Consider the following 19709-nt stretch of genomic DNA (forward strand, 5'->3'; position numbering starts at 1 on the left):
TAACGTCACTCACCTGCCCGGTATAAGTGACCACTCCATTCTATCATTTCGCATTAACCTCTCACGTCCAAAATGCAAAAACAGAAAGAAAGTTATAGAAGATTATAAAAATGCGAATTTCGAACTAATCAACCAAGAACTTCGCATTTTTCTTGATGGTTTTCTTGATGGTTTTGAATAGCGAACGGTACAATCAAACTGGGATTTATTTTTGTTTAAGGTTGAAGAACTAACAAATAAATACATACCTACTTGTACGATAATTGCAAATGCTGATGCACCATGGTACAACCGCCACATAAAACGTTTGTTGAATATGAAAAAAATGCACATACCGCTCAGCAATACAGTCCCCAGATGACGGCCGCTGGGCAGCCTACGAACAAGCTTCCGCCACGTACATAGCAGCCATAAAGAATGCTAAAGATAATTTTTTAAAGGACATGTTGCCTTCAATGCTCACATCCGATCCCAAAAAGTTCTGGCGCGTTTCACCCTAAAAGTGATAGCGCAATCAGTCTTGTTGATTCTGCAGGGAATACTATACCTGATGCGCAGTGTGCCCTTGTGTTAAACGAAGTCTTTGTCCACAACTTCTCTACAACTCAAACAATGCTTCCTCATGTTAAACCTTTAGTATTTATAGTAATGCCTTCCATTATAATTGACTACAATGGCGTGGTCAAAGCCATCAAAATTTTAAAAGCCTCCTCCTCACCTGGGTACGATTCCACTAATCCTAGGTTTCTTATAAGTACAGTCTGTTACTCATCAATTATATTAACAAAAATTTTTCAACAGTCTCTGGAGAACAGTTCCCTCCCCACTGACTGGAAGATTGGGAGGGTGGTTCCTCCTCACAAGTCTGGTAATAAACACTCGCCTCTAAATTATTGCCCCATTTCTCTAACTAGTATTTCATGTAAAATTTTCGAGCATATTCTATTTTCAAATCTTGTTTCTTTTCTTGAATCGAACTCATTTTTTTTCGCCTTCACAACAAGACATTCTCGTGTGACACTCAACTCGTATGTTTCACTCACCGTCTTCACGCTATCCTCGATCTTTCCTCTTTAGCTGACTGTATATATTTAGATTTTTCAAAAGCCTTCGACAAAGTATGCCATAATCTCCTTTTATATAAGTTGCAATTACTAAATTTGGATTCCAAACTACTTGCATGGCTTGAATGTTTTTTACTAAATTGTTCCCAGTTTGTCTCTGTTAATAACACTGACTCTCCTCCGAGTCCTGTTTCCTCAGGGGTACCATAAGGATCGGTGCTTGGCCCTCTTCTCTTTCTAATCTACATTAACGACTTACCTTCCTGCGTCTCTTCCCATATCAACTTGTTTGCAGATGACTGTGTAATATTTCGAGAAATAACTAGTCCTAACAATACTATTCTACAGTCTGATCTTGATGCTGTGTCCGATTGGTATAAGACTTGGTGCATGGAATTAAACACTAAGAAATGCAAAGTCATGCATGTAACTAGATCTACTAATGCAAATGTTTCATATCATCTTGATAAAGCTCCTTTGGAAGTAGTATCATCATATAGATATCTTGGCGTTACCATATCCTCAAAACTAACCTGGAATAATTTCATCTTTCCTAATCATTGGATCCATAATCGCCAGCGCCAACAAAACACTTGCGTATCTTCGCCGGAATTACTCACGCGCTCCTCAGGCTCTTAAACTTTTACTTTATAAAACACTAATTCGTTCTAAGGTGGAATACGCCGCCTCTGTTTGGGACCCTTTCCATGACTATCTAATCTACTCACTCGAAATGGTTCAAAATAACCCTGCATGTTTTATTATGTCTAATTATGCTCGGACCCCAAGTGTGACTAATACGAAATTGAGCCTTGAACTACCATCACTAGCATCTTGCCATAAGATTCATCGCTTGTGTCTTTTTCACCGCATATTTCACCATCGTTCACTACACGATGATTTAATCTTTCCTCCCCAGTATGTATCATCACGCATTGACCACCGACATAAAGTAGCTGTTCCTTTTTGTAGGACTTCTACTTTTCAGTATTCATTTTTTCCCAGGACTTGTGAGTACTGAAACCATCTTCCTACCACTACTGCAGAAATTACAGACCATCAACGTTGCAACAATGCTTTAACTAACAGTAACTAATTAGTTTCTTTACCTCATATTTTTTCGTTGTTTCTTCTTGTTTGCTTGTGCTTACCTGTATCATCTAGTCATTTTACATAGTTTTATAGTTTGGTGATTTGTATCGATTTGATTTGTTAATTAGAGTACTGCATTTGTATTCGTACATTATGTATCTCCATGTATAAGTGTATCTTTTCACACAAATGTTATTTTTCTTTTGCCGCTCCCCTCTGTAATGCTTCGGCCCTGAGGGTACAATAAATAAACAAATAAACCGTTTGCAGCAGAACACTTATACGATTCACAAAGACTCTTCTGTACCAAACCAAGCATGGTTCACATTACATAGATGTCAACTGGTTTTAAGTACGTAGTTCCGGCGCTAGTGAGGTGCTTGTCATAGTCTGGCAAAAGTTCTTCTGGCTCATCCTTTGCTACAAATGCAACCAATGATGCACCCTCGGGGGCATGCACCTGGAATGTTCAATGTCGTACGTATGCAAATTGTGCAGAGAAATACACTATAAATGAGGTATTGCTGAAAATATTGACAGTATAGGCATATCCAACATTGCATTTGAATACTGGACAATTTGCAAACTTCTGTAAGCAGGCTTTCAGACATACCTGGCCATAACCAAGATGGGTGCAGTTTCGTATGCGTTCCTGCTAATAACACTTAAAAATGAGACACTTGTTTTGAAAGCTTGGAAGTTTTGAAAAGACTGTACAAAGGGCAGCAGGAATGATGTCATCAGTCCACATGTTGACACCTTAATTTCAATTCTAGTCTAAGGCGTGCCATCACTACCCTAGACGAGGTGCACGGAAGAGCGCACTTTTAGGTTTTGCATATCCGATCTATACACCTTGCCGTTGATTGCTTTTTCGCTCGTGCACAAATGCAGAGCCATTCAGCACCGGGGCACTTATGTGTAGAAGCTACTGTAGTAGTGACTGTACTGTTTGCGCACTTGATGCAATGATTACGAGACATACAACCAGATGAAAAAAAAGGAAGCATTTATTTACAATCGCCGCTTAAGAGTCGCAACAATGGTAGCACCGAAGAAGCTCTAAAAGACCAATGTCACAGCAGTCTTATTTTCTTCTGCAGCACTTTCATGCATGAAATATATTAAAATAACTCTTATGCATCTGGCTCTACAACAATAACTTATTTTGGTTTTATCCTAGGTACCTCATCTCAGCAGAAGGAAAATAGCTTTGTTCAAGGACTATCAACACATTTAACATTCTTCTATGCAACAATCACGAATGCCTACATTTTGTTACTATGATACAACAAATGACAGTGGTCTATGAACCAGTTGAATTCTCACCGTGCGGGCGAGACAAGATGTTATGTGTGTATGCTTTTTATTACATGTGTGCACGATTGGGGAGCTTAGTTGTACCCACACAAAAATATTTCTTTAAATATACTATGATCACAGCTAACAGCATTTGTTGAAAAGAATGACCCGTCCATTTCTGCTCCTCCAAGCACTTCAGTCGTCTTCATCGCTGTCACTGAAGTGGGCTGTGTACTTCCTCTCCTCGTGAGTGTCTCTTGCATAATTTATTAGTTGCACAACCTGCAGAACATACACACACATAGCAGTCACAGCTCTGCAAATAAAACTGCCCAATACTGCATCACCTTTAGAGGGCAATCAACAGATTTGTGGATGAGTGCTTGGTTTTCATAGAAATTTTGCCTTCCTCAAACTGATGTTTTTATTTATTTATTTATTTATTTATTTATTTATTGGATTTAACATCTCAAAGCAACTCTGTGGCTATGAGAGATGCTGTAGTGGAGGGCTACGGATTTATTTATTAATTTTGACTACTGAGGGTTCTCTAATGTGCACCTAAATCTAAGTACACAGGTGTTCTTGCATTTCACCCCCACCAAAATGCAACAATTCGAGCTGGGAATCAAACCCGCAACCTCGAGTTAAGCAACAGAACGCCATAGCAACTAAGCTACCCCAGCAAGTAGATTGCTGTTTTAACTACAGTTAAACCTCGATATAATGAACTTAAATCATAACGAAATTATCCACATAACGAAGTAGTTAACTTTTCATAACCTCTTGTCCATAGTACACCATGTACTTTGAACTTCAATATAACAAAGTATGTTTGTAGGCGATTTCAATATAATGAAATTTCACCACCGCCACAAAGGAATTTCGAGACAATAAATGGACACTTCCGCGCACGCAGATGGTAAAATGATTTAATTACAAGTGGCCGCTTGCAAATGCACCTCTCAAATCATGCACGGTGCGATAAGAGTGACCGCTGAAGTGGAGCCGCATTATGTTCCATATAAAGTCCAAGTACGATAAGATCCTATCGCGCCCTGCGCACTGTGTGCTTTAGGTGCAAGTGAAAGTGTGCGAGGGTGAGACAAGAAAGCTGGTGGCTTCATAAGTGCCGCCTTCCCGCACGTGTAAAGGTAAAGCGGGGGAGGGGAGCGAGCTCACAGTAACACGATCAAGCGCGTGCGAGTGGGCGCCGGAGTCGGGGTTAAGCTAGTGCGCAACTCGATTTATGGCGCGTGTGCGCATATGGAGCCGCGTACCGTGCTTTAAAGGTAATCTGCCGCGTGTGCAAAGAGTGGGCATGGCACCATGTAAGCAGTCTTCCCGTGCGTTTAGTGTTGGAGATAGTGTAATCTAGAGTTTTGGTGGCCCGTTAGAGCAGGATGCAGGCGAAGCATTCACTACCCGCCACCGGCACTTTTTGTAATAGCGTCATCCCAGTACGTACGACCGTATCAGCTGCGGGGGTGGAATGCACGCGAAAGCGTGGCTGGCTTCGCTTAATTTGTACTGCCTATGTGGAGATATCGTCGACGTACGTGGCATTAAACCGTATCATTTGTTGCCGACTGCCAAATTTATCAAAATGAATTGTTTTCACATTCAAATTGGCTTTTTTCAATCGCCCCTAATCCGGAAAATTCTGCAGTCCCTTTCCGTGTAAGAAAAATCGATCAACGACCGCAATTATTTGCATAAAGGTCGCATTTCAGTACAACGAAATTCCAATATAACAAAGCAAATTGCCGATTTTACCTACTTCGTTGTACCGAGGTTTAACATTTGATGTACTACACGTGATCTTCTTCTTTTAACAGAGATAGTTCTTATGAAACGACACCGCAAACTACCATCAGATGACTAAAACAAGCAGTTGCATGTTATCTTTGGCTTTGGAATTAGAGCAGCATGTTGTTAACTTGTTCTCAGCTCAAACAATCTTTCAGCAGTACATTTATGTACACTGTGAAGAACAGAGTACAGTTAAACCTCGATATAGCAAAGTAGTTAAAATCGGCAATTTGCTTCATTATATAGAAATTTCATTGTATTGAGATTCTACCTTTTATGCAAATAAGTAGTCGCCAATCGAATTTTCTTGCGCAGAAAGAGGCTGCAGAATTTTCCGAATTATCTGGCAGTCCAAAAAAGCAAACTTGAATGAGAAAACAATTCATTTTGATGAATTTGGGAGTCGGTGACGAATGATACCCCTTTATGTTGATGATATCTTCACAACGGCGGTACGAATTAAGCGAAGCCAGCCATGCTTCCGCGTGCACTCCGCCCCCGCGGCTAATAGAGTCGCCCGCACCGAGACGACGCTATCATGAAAAGTGCCGGCAGTGGGGAGTGCATGCTCCGTCTGCCTCTCGCACCAATGGGTCACCGAAACTCAAGATTACGCAACCTCCAATACTAAACACTCGGTAAGACAGCTTACATGATGCCACGCCGTCTCGGCATGCCTACTCTTTGCACGTCAGGCAAAAGCGTGGTACGCGGATGCGTATGTGCACACCTGCGCTTACAGCCATGTGCAGCCACGGCCGCAACGCGTGACAACTTACCCCCCTACCCGCGCGCGCGCTTGATCGCGCTGCCGCGAGCTTGCACCGCTCCCCCTTTTCCCCTTTGCTTGCGCGGGAAGGCGGCACTCGAGAAGCCATCTTTCTTGTCTCACCCTTACACACTTTCACTTGCACCTAAAGCACACAGTGCGCAGGGTGCGATAGGATTTTATCGTACCTGGACTTTATACGGAACATGATACGGCTCCACTTCGGCGGTCGCTCTTGTCGCGCGGCGCGCTATTTTAGAGGTTAAAAAATTTTAATTACAAGGTTTTATGTGCCAAAACCCCTTTCTAATTATGAGGCACGCCGTAGTGGGGGACTCCGGAAATTTGGACCACTTGGGGCTCTTTAACATGTGTGATTTGAGAGGTGCATTGGCAAGCAGCCATTTGTAACTCAACCATTTGACCATCTGTGTCCACGGAAGCTTCCATCTTGTCTCAGAATTCCTTTTGCGGGAGAAGCGAAATTTCGGTATATTGAAATCGCATACGAACACACACGTTGTTAAATTGAGGTTATGAAAAGTTAAATGCTTTGTTATATCGAGAATTTCGTTATATTGATGTTCGTTGCATCGAAGTTAAACTATACCTCCATGTTTAATTGTACTCATTCAGATTGTGCTTAAATGCAGGTCTTCCTCATTTTTTCCCCAAGAAATTTATAACAAATATTTGAATGCACATTTAGGCCAAGAGGCATTAACAGTGGGAAATTGCATCACAGCATTGCAGTTTCTGGAACCTTGAAGGCAAAAATGCGAGTGAGAGGAGCAATAGAGGTTCGCTAGTTGCACAATCAGAACACACACATGCACACGAAGTCATCATTTCGAGTTGCTAGCTAGTTTTAGGGATTGAGGGGCTCAAAATACTGAACACTGAAACACTGAACAACTGAAAAACAATGGTCACCTTGGTATTATACTTAAACCTTGCACATTGCTGCCAGCATCTCTCTCTAGCTCTCTTGCATTGATGTATGTTTAATTAAGTGGTCAATGCAAATTGAGGACAAACTAATTGAGTGGTTTCTTTGAGTAGGGCAACTCATACGTAAAAATTTGCAGATAAGTTAGATTTTATTTTTATGATGTGTGTGGTCGATTGCACACATTTCCGGTGGTACCAAGGACAAGAATTTTGAGAGATAGTACGTGTCCTATAAACTTAAGTGACTGCCGAATAGGGTAGAAAAAAAAGAAAAGAAAATGCTGCTTGCTTAAGGTAAACCACAGAGGAATTTCCAAGTTACAGCACAGCATGGCAAGCTAGCTGGTGTATCCAGTTAAAATGCAAGCAAACTGTCATTGTGTACTACAATGCATTTTGTAGCAAACTTTGGCACATGTACCAGCATGTTTTGATATGAGCAGAAAGAACACAACACAGAAAATATTGCCATGGCATATCGCAGTTTAGGAAAGTGATATTGACGAACAGGCAGGTTAACATGTGAGGCAACCCACAAATGGCTCTAGCCTAAATTAGTATTGATTGTGCTGCACATGTCGCTGTGCATGCTTGGTGACTGCGCCTGGCTGCAACAATGTACCTGTGCACCGGGTCTCACTCTATTTTTGACTTATTTTTTATCTTTCTACATCACCCTCCCCCACCTACAATGTAGTATAGTAAACCAGACTTTCTGTTCTACCTTCCTGGCTATTAATTCCGTTTTTTTTTTTAGTTTTTCTTCCTCTCTCCTACGCCAGATAAAAAACTTTATCTTTGTCCACTTGAGGGTACACTTGCACTCCGCAGCACACAAGGCAAGGTTAGAGCCAAAAGTCCTACAAGACAGAGGATCACAGGAAAATGGAGGCTTGAAGTGAATCACAGTGATCAAACAAGGAAACCCATTAGTTGCCCTTTAGACAAAGGAACAAGACAAGCATCCTCATTGAAATGTTAGCACCAGTGAGATTCCTTGCTCGACCACTGAGATACCCTTCAAGACCAACTAGCAGCACAATTCACCACCTTTCAAAACCTAGAATGGAGTAAGTGGCACTGTGCCAGCCTACCTACAGGCAGTTCAGCCATGGCGTTAATCAACCCACCTTTCGCGCTGTAGTCTCACTCTCGCAGCCAACACGAAGAGATCCATGGTTCAGGTCCAAGCTGGCCGAGAGCCGCTGGTTCTCAGGTCTTAGCAGGAACTCTACGTAGAAGGGCGGCTGCGGCTGGGGCCCCAGGTTGGAAGGGAACCAGCGGCAGTAGCTGAGGCTACTGTAGTGCACTACATGTACGATGCTCTCAGCATGAGCACCCTCACGCTTGATGATGAAGGCACGCTCGGTCGATATGAGCACCCGCAGGCCGTCAGGGCGGCTCTCTAGCTGCTCCATGGCTACGAACCTGCATAAACATGCAACACAACGGTGCTTAGTACTTCTGAAGGATGAATTAGCTATACATTCGGTCATGTTGTGGTAGCTCTTATACAGATCATCAAAAATATTTCCGTATTCATGGCCTTGAGTTTTCACCAGTGAACACAGCTTTAAAATAAATGCAGCAGTACAGAGGCACATACTAGCAGAAAATGCCTACGAAGCCCAGTCGCAAGTTCAACTGCTCACCAAGCACGCGTGGCAAACACCTGATCTACTTTTCCAATTAATTTTGTTGTTTAGTACCAGCTTCCAAACACGGTGCATTTGAAACCCAGTTCAGAACAGAAACTAGCAAGAAACAATGCAAATGCTAAATGTGGCCCTGTACTTTGACTACAGCATTTGCAACTTACTGGTGCAGGGTCCCTCTTTCCGAGACTGCACTTAGAAGAGAAGCCCTCTTCTTCAAGGCTTCGCAGAAGGTTTCATTCTGTCCAAGAAGCGATTGCCACTCTTAGCAAATAGGAGGGCCCTCTGATAGTCAGTGCACACACTGAAACTGCTGGCACTACAGTGGGCATTGGCTCTAGTGCAACTTGCACTGTTGTGACAGCACAGGAGCTGTTCTTCCTAAATACAGGTGGAGCTTTGATCAGGTATGTGGCAGGCAAAAAGGACTCGAATGAGTGTCGCAGAACTGCCATCCTGCATCAACTACTAGTGGGACACGCTGCATCAACTTTCACGCTACTGTCATGAGCAGTTGGTGACGCTTATGAAGGCCAGTGAAAGATGATGAACTTCAACAAGCAATGCTGTCTATTTGAACAAACTCATGCATGACAGAATTGTGACGCGCTGGTAATGGTGACAGCAGTGAGCACAGTCGAGGGTTTAATAAGGTAACTAACAATCATGCCAATTTATGTGCTATGTGTTACCTCACTATGTATTCCAGATCAACCGGCAGTCACCACAGAAATTTGAGTACGTTAGATGCATCACTTATATTCAATACCAATGAGCCTATCACACTAGGAGCTACAACATGAGCAGATCTTGTGCTAGGGCTGGAACTAAGCATCGAAACTAAACCAGACAGCAGCAAACTTACTGCACACTACACTTATCTGCAACGCCTTAAGCTGCTTTATGTCTTAACCATACACTATGCTCCGCACCAAAAACCCATCTTCCCTTCCAATTTGCAGTGTCTTAGAATAGGGCATACACTCACAAAACTACTTTGCAATTGTCACTTACTATTGGTCATTTCTGCAGTGATCATGTTGTTGTTATGCCAATCATTATCATGGTGACAAGCACCTGAATGTCAACTGATGGTGAAGCACTCTTATATAAAGAAAGTTTTGAGTACAGGTCTTGGTCACTATAACCAGAGGAGAGAAAAAAAAGAGCCTCCCCTTTTTCGATATGAAGAGCCAGTGAAGCCACAATGTTTGCAATACTGCTGCACACTCATGCAGCACCCTATATTATTAAAGCCACCTATTGCTCACTATTCAAACCACATCAAACAATGCTACTAGCTTCCACAAAAAATGCATGTTTTTTCTAATTGTTAACGCACTTTCAGGGTAATGATCTCAATCAGCTTTGGTTTATGGGCTAGTTGCCTACGCCTAAGCTCACATACTACAAGACGTTTGGGGTTCAAAGGATGTTCCACATCCAGTGCCTTGGCCTGAGCGTCACTGGCTAGCACTTCCAGCATTATGCTTGTGCACACACACACACACAAATACCCAAGTAAGTGGAAGGGAATATGGTCGCCTAGGTAGCTCAATAGTTAAAACACTGCACGTGTAATGTGACAGATGTGGGTGGCAAGTTATCTTTTCGTCCACTTTCAATTTCACTTATCACGTTATTTCTATGTTTCAATTAAACATAACAATAATTGCTCCTATGCTTTCTCTGGCTTCATTGCCCATTTCTTCATATGGTTGAGATTAACAAAGAAACTAGCCCTTCGAATCCCCTTATTCTTATTGTTGCTCTTTGCACCTCAACTTTCCATACTGACCAAAAGAATGAGAAAAGCACCACTCACAGGTCTCCACTGGCATCGGTCAAGTTGCAGAGGAATTGCTGCCCAAGCGCTTGAGTGGTCGAGTAGCAGGGAAGCAGACCGCCTGGCCCCGAGCAGAGACGAGGCGCCCGGCAACGCCGTGGGTGCACATGTGATAGGGGTTTGCTAGTGTCGCGCACAATGCTGGCGGCCTCCGTCACCAAGTCCAGCAAACCAGCGGCTGGCATAGCCACTGTCCCAATCAGACCCTTACCCAGGCCTGTCAACAGGCCCTGGACGCCCTCATTGATGGCCCCCTGGTACGAATGCTTTGCGATGCTGGTGAAGCCCCCGACCACTCCACTGCCCAGCCGACGCAGTCCCGTTACTATGTGGCGTTCGCTCGACTGTTCGGGTGCTGCAGTGCTGCGGCTGCGCTGCTCCAGCTGTCGCCCAGGGTTGGCCACCGTAGTCAGGCTCTCGGACAGTGAACCAGCCATCTGGAAAAGAAGTTTATCACAACCCTGGCCACACACAGCTGCTGAGAACCTAGACGGCGAGGAATTCGTTCTCTATAGAATTATGCGCACGGCCATGTGACTGAGTGAATGTGACGCAATCATTAGAGCTGAGCTTCAACTGATCGTTTATTTCTGTCTGCCTTCCGCACCAGGCTGCGAGTGCTTAAAGTGGCAGCGAACTGCTGAGGCGTTGTTGGGAGCGGCAATATGATGCATGCAGATATAAGAGTATTGTGTTATTAAAAGGACACTGAAGAGAAACACCAAGCTTAAGCTGCTTATGTAGTCTTAAAATTCTCCCTGCATTTATTCAACTGAAAAATGTTGTTGTTATTAGAGGAGAAAATAATACCGCACTTCCCTCTCTTGAATTACATGCCCAAGCCCCACTCATGATGACGTCAGTGCGATGTTGCACATTTACACAAATTCTTGTATATACAGTAGAACCTTGTTAATACATTCCCGTTACGTATGTTTTCCCAGTGCCAATGTTTGCAATCGAGAACACAAACAGTGACCCAATAGAGTTACGCTCATTATTTACCGATTTTTCAGCCCCGACGTTCAATATGCCGCCAAACTGCGATCGTGTAATACATTTTCTGGCCGCTAGATCCCTAGCAAACAAGAAAATGTACGAGGCAAGTACGATCGAGAACAATATATAGCAACCCGTCTCACATGAAAATGATGGCGCACACAGTTTCTTATTCCGGTACCAGCAAATCTCTGCCTGGGTCATCACACGCCACATTCACAGCTATCGCCACCAAACCTATTGCGAAAAGCATCTTCACCTATCCGTTCTATAGTGTGTGGTGAGTAGTGCCATTGGTAGCATAACGCACTTTTAGTGGGCGATAATCCAAACGTGCCGCCATTCCCTGCTGCAGGCCAACGCGATGTGGGCATCACGGTTCACTTCGGTGGCATCCAGCGTCGCCCACCAGCTCGATTTCGTTTCAGTTTCCCGTCACCCTCTTAAAACACCACACAATAGGAAAACAAAAATTGGAGGACGCTTAAGCTTCGCCTTCAAGAGTGAAACGCGATAGCGTTATCGCACCCCGTTCGCGCCGCCTACTCAAACGTGCTACGCCAGCCAAACGTCGCGATCGGCACAGATAGCCGGGCCCCGACGTGCCATGAAGGCGGACGCGATCATGGGGCGAGTGGCGCACCACGTGTCGGGGCAGCGCCGTACATTGCGAGGAGGAGGTCTTCTGTGTTTGCCGCAAGATGGCTCTGCGTGTGAGCAGAGCGCAGAAGAAATGTAGCGGAAACGTACTTCGCTACTCGTGAAACTATTCTATAAGTTACATGGTCGTAATTACCGATATACACCGCAGTATAACTTTCTACGGCATGTTTCTAAGCATTCACTAGAGGCGATTTTGTCCCGTTTTGAAGGAACGAACTCGTGGCTGAGTGGTAGCGTCCCCGTCTCACACTCCGGAGACCCTGGTTCGATTCCCACCAGCCCATCTTGCAAGATGTTTTTTATTTATGAAGTGCCTTCTGGGATTTATCGCTCACGGCCAACGCCGCTGACACCGACGCCGACGACACCGGCTTTTCTGCGACACGAGCTCCTTAACGCTATCGCGTTAATAAAATGCATCTTGGACCATCAAAGCACCACCAGCTTACCATGCGCGCTAGCGATCGATCGATGCGACGCTTCATATTATGTAGGTGTCAACAATAGTTGAGTCTGCCACATTCTTTAGTTACTTCGGATTGTAAGTTTACTCGGTTAGTACGTTCTTCCAAAATGTATGAATGAGGTTTTACTGTATTACGTCCCTACATGCCACGGAAGGAGCTTCAATTTCAAACCAAGCGCCATTTGCTCTTCTCACGGGCGCTGCGCTCTCAGCTGGAGAGTCGGCATCAATCGCGCAAGTGCACCTATTTACATGGCAACGCTGTGACGTCACTCACAGTGACACGTGACCGAGAATTATTCAAGCCAACATCTGCTATTTGTTTAATCTGTTGCTTCAATAGATGAATTAAAGTTATGAGAAATAATAAAACATACAAACAGAATGTCTGCGTGTCTTTGTTTTACTTCGTACTGTAGGAAGAGAGACATGCTTCCATTTCGTTCACTTCTCACATCATGCAGTTGTGTACACAGAGAACAAAACTATGTCATTTTCTACTGTGTTCCAGAGCCACGATCATGCTCTTTCATCCTCTTGCGTGTGTCTCAGTGCTGGTGATCGTGGCACTGACTTATATTGCTACATTGTGAAACATTGTACTACACAAATGGGGACGAAGAAAGATGCACAAGGACGAGCATTTATCTTTCTTTGTCCCCGTTTGTGTAGCTCAATGTTTCACGATGAATCAATTTTAACCAGGCTGCCTTGCAGTGGTGCTTCAGCTTATACAATGAATCAGTTGTTCTCGTGCAGAGCGCACAAAATCGTTCAGTGCGCGAATCAAGACAAACGCAATAACTTGCGTGTGCGACTGCAACTGGAAGTGCGCCACTCAGCAAAAACGCAGAAGAAAGAGGACAAAAAAAACGAAAGAAGGCGGGGCCAGCGCCATATTCATCACGGATACTCTGGCTTCAGTTTGGGAAACCACCAGGAAGTAATTTCGCTCGTGAAGGTTAAACGGGGCAAGTGGAGAAAGTGTCTACAGTCAAATCTCGTTACTGCGAACCCTACATTAACGAATTTCTCAAATTTACGAATATTTTAATAACTAAGAGTGCAGTAGCTATCACCAACACCATGTTACAGTAGCTATCATCATCACCATGTCGAGTGCCAACTACTTCACCCCAAACTTCGCCAAGAACTTCATGACAAAGGTTTGGCGATGTTTGCACGAGATCCAATGATGAATGCAGCTAGCGACAGCACCAAGTGAAAGCAGTTTTTGCTGCAAGACAAATTGGAACTATCGCTGGAAATCAACGCAGGGAAAAAGCAAATCGATGTGTGCACACATCGTGGCATTGCCCCATCCAGCGTCGCGACCATTTTGAAAGACTGAGACAAGATTGTCAAGCTTCACCAGGAATCACAACTCACTCCTACGAGGAAATGGCTGCGACTGGGAAGCTTTCAAAATGTAGACCAAGCTGTTCTCACGTGGTTCAAAGATGCCAGACTGCAAAACGTTCCAGTGTCTGGGCCAATGCTCCAAAAGAAAGGCCGCGAGTTTGCCGATGCACTTGAGATAACTGGGTTCAATGCCAGTACGGGTTGGCTTTTTCGTTTCCTCCCAAGCAACGGAATAACTTGGCAGGTAGACTTGGGCGAGGAAGGGGCTGCTGACAGAGAAGGCGCAGATTCCTGGTGCAATAATCGTTTTCTAGAGGTGGCTGAATCGTACTCTGAAGCCGATATTTTTAATGCGGACGAGACCGCATGTTTTTATCAGCTCCTGCCAGACCGGACGATGCACTTCAAAGGGCAGCAGTGCAAAGGAAGGAAGAAGTCGCATCTTTGTGTGACAGTCTTGCTCTGCTGCAATGCAACAGGCATGAAGAAAATTAAACCACTCGTCACCGGCAAGTACACGAAGCCTCGCTGCATGAAAAGCATCATGTCGTTACAGTAAGAATACAGCGCAGACAAACGAGCCTGGATGACCAGAGAACTCTTTTACGAGTGGCTCATCAAACTCAACGTCCAAATGAAAAGGGATGACCGAAGAATTCTACTGGTTGTCGACAACTGCTCTGCTCCCATTGCAAATGTTTGCTTGACACTTGTTCGCTTGGAGTTTCTTCCGCCAAACAACACATCCTTGCTGCAACCCCTAGACCAGGGCATTATAAAGAGTGTGAAAGCAGAATTTCGTAAGCGCCTTGTGCTGCGGTTGATTATCAAACTCTGCCTAAGGCAGTGGAAATGCTCACTGGAGCTTGGTGGAACTTGAAGACAACCACTATTAGCAACTGCTGGTGAAAAGCAGAGCTCGTCAAAGCGCCTGTGTAGCTTGAAGATGACCTGGAGGCAACCAAAAACAACCCAGGAGACCTGTGGACCAAGGTTGCGGAACTGCTGCCCGCCGTCTCTTCCTTCGACGACTAAGTGGAGAGCGACAGCGCAGCACTAACGGCGGCGGACCTGACAACCGAAAAGATTGTAAACTGTGTTCGCGACGTCTCCTGTGACGATGAAAACCCGAAGGAAGACGACTACGGGTTACTGAACACAGAAGATGCGATTGTGTCGAAAATTGATCTTTTAGTGCACACGAACAAAGTCCGCACTTTCATCGCTCTGTGCTATGACACACGTGATGAGGTATTACGCAGTGGAAGATGTAGACTCGTTCCTAATCGGTTGTGTGTGCTGCATGCACCAGAAGAAAATCACTGATTTCTTTATTTTATTTTATTCTTTATTTTTTTTTATTTGAGAGGATGTTTGTTTGCACACATGTCTACTGCCAAGGTACGTCATTTTCATTTCTAGGTTTGTCCGCTGGCTTATCACCGCAAGTTTTTCATTACAACTATATTTCAAAATAGTGAATAATTTTCGGCGGTCCCACGTGATTCATTATATCGAGATTTGAATGTGCCGTATTCACACAACTGTTAGTCGACCCCTCTTCTTAAATTTCAATATCTGAAGTGGGAGGTCGAGTTATAGTCGAAACCAAAACATGGAACCGCCAAAAAAGCGAAACCAACGGGAGCTACAACGTATTTACAATTTTATGTTTGCTTTATGGCCCTACCCATAGCTTTTCGCTATCCCGCGTGTTTGTTTGCTTTTCGGAAGGGTTTTTCAACACTTTTGAGAGTTTTACAGTGCACACAACACTCATGAGGGGGTGTCGATAGTTGATGGAAGCGCCGCTGTTCCACTCACGGCGGCACCCTCAGAATGGCGGCGCTTGCGGGGAGCATCGGTAGTTTACGGAAGAGCAGACACCGCTCGCAGGTTTCTCTTTACCTGTTGCGCTTAGCTTTCTCTATAGTTTGACGAAAGGCATTGGACTGACGCGTTCCACTTGACTGCCGGCTACGTGCGACTTCTATGCTTCCTCAGTCGTCATGAGTGCTCCAGGCCCACTAATCATTCGGCACTCGTTCACAGCAGCGTTCAAGAGGGCTGCCATCCTTTACGCCGAAGAAACAAATCACTGCGCAGCGGGCCGCAAGTTCGATGTTTCTGAACGGGTGGTGCGAGAGTGGCGACTGCAGCGAAATTTTCACCTGTGACGGCAAGTCAGGAATTTCCCACGTGCCGAAATCTGGACGCTTTCCGGAGCTGTAGGCTAAGCTTGCGGCATACGTCGCTGAAATGCGCGATCGGTCCCTGCCAGTGAAGTGCGACATGGTCATGAAACAAGCCCGGATCTTCGCCTTTTAAGGACCTGCTCCACCGTGAGTACGACAAGTGACTGGCAGCAGAAGACCAAGAAATTACGCCAACCGGACCTGTCAAAAGAGCCTCCCTGATGGCTGCGTGTGGTTGGGTGCATTCGGCATGGGCTGCTGTTCCACAAGATGTTGTGGTGCAGTTGTTTGCCAAATGTGAAATTTCGCGAGACGACGTGCTGTGAGACCGTAGCAACGATGACAATGGCAACACTAGTGAAGATGAGTAGTCCAGTGATCATGTCAGCTACTAATAAATTTTCGTGATCGAATGCACCCTCGAGTATGCTCCTTTTTTTTTTTTTCCCTGTCAGACGATATGGAGAGGTCGACTTACATTCGAGTCGACTTACAATCGTGTGAATAGGATATATTGGTGGTGACGCTTGCCTCCTGAAATCATGGGTTTGCGGCACCGAATATTTCTATCTCTGCTATTAATTAACCAACTTGAAAAATTCATGCGCATGACTCATTAATGATATCAGCGAAATTGCAGTTACATTGCCCTCATTAGAAGCCTACACTTATGGTAGAATCATATCATAGCATTGTACAGCGCTGCGTCCTTTGTCCTGAGGACCTCGTGACATGCCTTGCAAAGAAATGCCCTTATATCTGTCCTGCTGGCATCAACGTTAGATTGTCTGAAGCTGCTCTCTTTGCTTAGGTGATGCCCACATTGCGCCGCCTGCAGCAGGAAACAGGGGTGCGATGTGGGCAGCACGTTTCGCTTCGGAGGCATCCGACGCCCCCCACCAGCTCCATTTCGTGTCGGTTTCCCTTTGCCCTCTTAAAACATCACGCAATAGGAAAACAACGAAACCTGTCTCAGGCTGCCAGAGCACCACCAGCTCAATGTGCTTCGGCATCTCGTGCTGCAACAAATCCGCACGAGGCCTCACATTACGTATATGTCAACAACAGTCGACTCTGTCAAATTTGTTTAGTTACTTCAGATCGTACATTTTTTCTCCCATTTTTTTCTAGAATGAATGAATGAGGTTCTACTGTATCTGGGCTGTTTTATGCAGGAATACTTTCCAAGAGCTTTCTAGTCGAGTTTATTATTTGTGAGCACAACACAGTCCCTCTCCCTTTTGATAAACCCTCTGAGCAGGCGCTTTCAAAATTTGATATCTTGGAGAGCTGGTGCAGGAACACCAATGTGCTATTACATAATTTATTTATTTACACAATACTATCATTGCCTTAGCACAACTATGTAGGGGGCAAGTAATAAATATTGTGCCACTGCAACATTCATTCCACTAACATAGAAGAACACACAAGCATTCTCACTTACAATATAGAGCAACATAGAGCAATGCAGTTGAACCTCAATATAATTAACACGGTTATAAAAAATAATCGAATATAGCGAAGCAAACTTAAAATGTTTCTTGCCAATATCAGCGTGTAATGATTATATGCTTATAACGAATATTGCTTATAACGAAGCTATTTTTATATCAGATGCAACTTCATTATAATGAGGTTCAGCTGTACTTAATTAAACAGTACATTCTAACATTTTTCTTGTAGCAACCAGAAAGTCAAACTAAATGTCATTATTTATGGTTACACTACACCATTCTTTCATGCACATAACGTACACCCAAAATACAGCACTTGGAAAAGAAAAAGACTGCACGTATAACTTGTGAAAACGAAAGCAAACAACACATACATAAAATATTTATAAGCACTAACTGGCACTACTGCTGGAACAAAGCAAAGCTCCAAAAATGAACCTGCCCAGTATGTTCAGTAACTGTTGCCTTCACTGCTGCACTCTGATGAAGCAGGATGAAGATTCATGGCAACACAATTATCTTGCCTTTAGGCGCAGTTTTACGAAAACGGAGCACACTGCCAAGAAGCCACAGCCGAAGACACAATTCGTGTTATTAACCTGCACTTACACAACATATTCTTTTACTATGGCATCACAAAATAATGTCTTAAATTCTATGCACTACAGAGCTTAAAAATTCTTATTTGTGTATTTGCTCACCACTATCAGGGAGAGACATGGACATCGTTGTTACTGTGGTGCTATCAACCAGAGAGCTCACCTTGGCTGTGGAGTTGGAGAGGCCATGGGTGACCCCCTTCAAGAGGCAAGCGGCATTTCCATCCTTCATAAAGTCCGACCAGCCTGTGCAGACGTCATTGAAGAGCCCCACTGGGTCACCCAAGAAGTCCACAGCACCCAGAATCTTTGCAGCATGGCTCTGAAACTCCTGAGAAAATAGACAGCGAAAATGCCATCAATTTTCAATGTGTGTGACTGCTCCATATGCTCATGTGCATGAAGTGCAAGGTTTACTTCCGCAACACAAACTGCCTTACAAGCTTTGCAAGGTGTGAGATGACATTTATTTCACTTTCAAGTAAAAGAAAAAAAGTTCCTGGGAAGAAGGATACACTCTTCAAGTGCAAACTAATTGCATCTGTTGAAAATTTTAATGCATTCCATGCATTTTCTGCATCGTTAGAAACAGAGCATAATCTTTCTTTAATTCTTGGTAAATTTTGTTGCACACCCAAATGTGAGCTTCATGCCTCAACTCTGAAAAACGTCGCACACAGATGAACAAAACTGACCTGCACTGCACACAGAAAGGTAATTGGAACATACCCTGCTATTCCAGAAACTAGCCACATACGAATCATTCCTCTCAAGAACAAGGTGAGAAAAGAACCTGCTCGATGACAACATGCTGACGCCTGTCTGGCATGCGAACTTGAAGAAATATTCAGGTCATTTGGGAAGAAAGACAATCCTGTCACTCAAAGGGAATTTTTGAGCTGTTGGTATATCAACTAAAGCTCTTTAAGTTAAATATACTTATAGCAGGTATACAGTATGTCTCTTTTTTGCAAAATATTATGCACTGATGCATGCGACAATAACAGGAAATAATTTTGTGCACCATACATGGGAATTTTTGTCACTAAATGCAAACTGAAATTAGTTTCAAGCATTTTTCATTGTTCTTGCAAGAATTGCCACATGTGTTCAGCAAAAATGTTTGTATGCCTACCTCTTAAGCTGAAAGTTTATTCTTTTGCAAAGTGCTACAGGCTATATTTTTCTGGCAAAGTCACTTCTAAGACTAATCAAGGGCACCTGTTGATTGTTTAATTTTGAAAAAATGTTTCCGCTAGGTTCATTCCAGTTTTATAATGCTAGAACTATTGCTTAGGAAATGTTTGGAGAAAAAATGAAGGAGTTTGGCCTGAAAGACGAAGCATCGATTGTGATAGAAAATTATTAGACATCTACACTAAGTAAGGATAGTAGCTTTACCTGCCGTATAAACTTGTAAACATTTATTTGCTTACAAACTAAATTAACAAGCATGGTGTCACGCGTACACAGGCAA

General features: G+C 43.8%; 1 protein-coding gene across 5 annotated transcripts in view; it reads right to left on the reverse strand.

Moving 5' to 3' along the window:
* Positions 1–3148: 3148 nt before the first annotated feature.
* Positions 3149–19709, reverse strand: part of Vps13D (vacuolar protein sorting 13D) — a 172267-nt gene continuing 155706 nt past the window's right edge. For all 5 annotated transcript variants that reach the window (XM_072287274.1, XM_055075303.2, XM_072287273.1 and 2 more), the window contains 4 exons: positions 18396–18563; positions 10471–10928; positions 8121–8418; positions 3149–3740 (listed from right to left, as the gene is read on the reverse strand). In XM_072287274.1, the coding sequence (XP_072143375.1) occupies positions 3654–3740; positions 8121–8418; positions 10471–10928; positions 18396–18563 (1011 nt within the window). In that variant the 3' untranslated portion in view covers positions 3149–3653. The remainder of the gene's footprint in view (positions 3741–8120; positions 8419–10470; positions 10929–18395; positions 18564–19709) is intronic.

The sequence above is a fragment of the Dermacentor andersoni genome, chromosome 3, assembly GCF_023375885.2.
Source record: "Dermacentor andersoni chromosome 3, qqDerAnde1_hic_scaffold, whole genome shotgun sequence".
Classification (NCBI taxonomy): Eukaryota; Metazoa; Arthropoda; class Arachnida; order Ixodida; family Ixodidae; genus Dermacentor; species Dermacentor andersoni.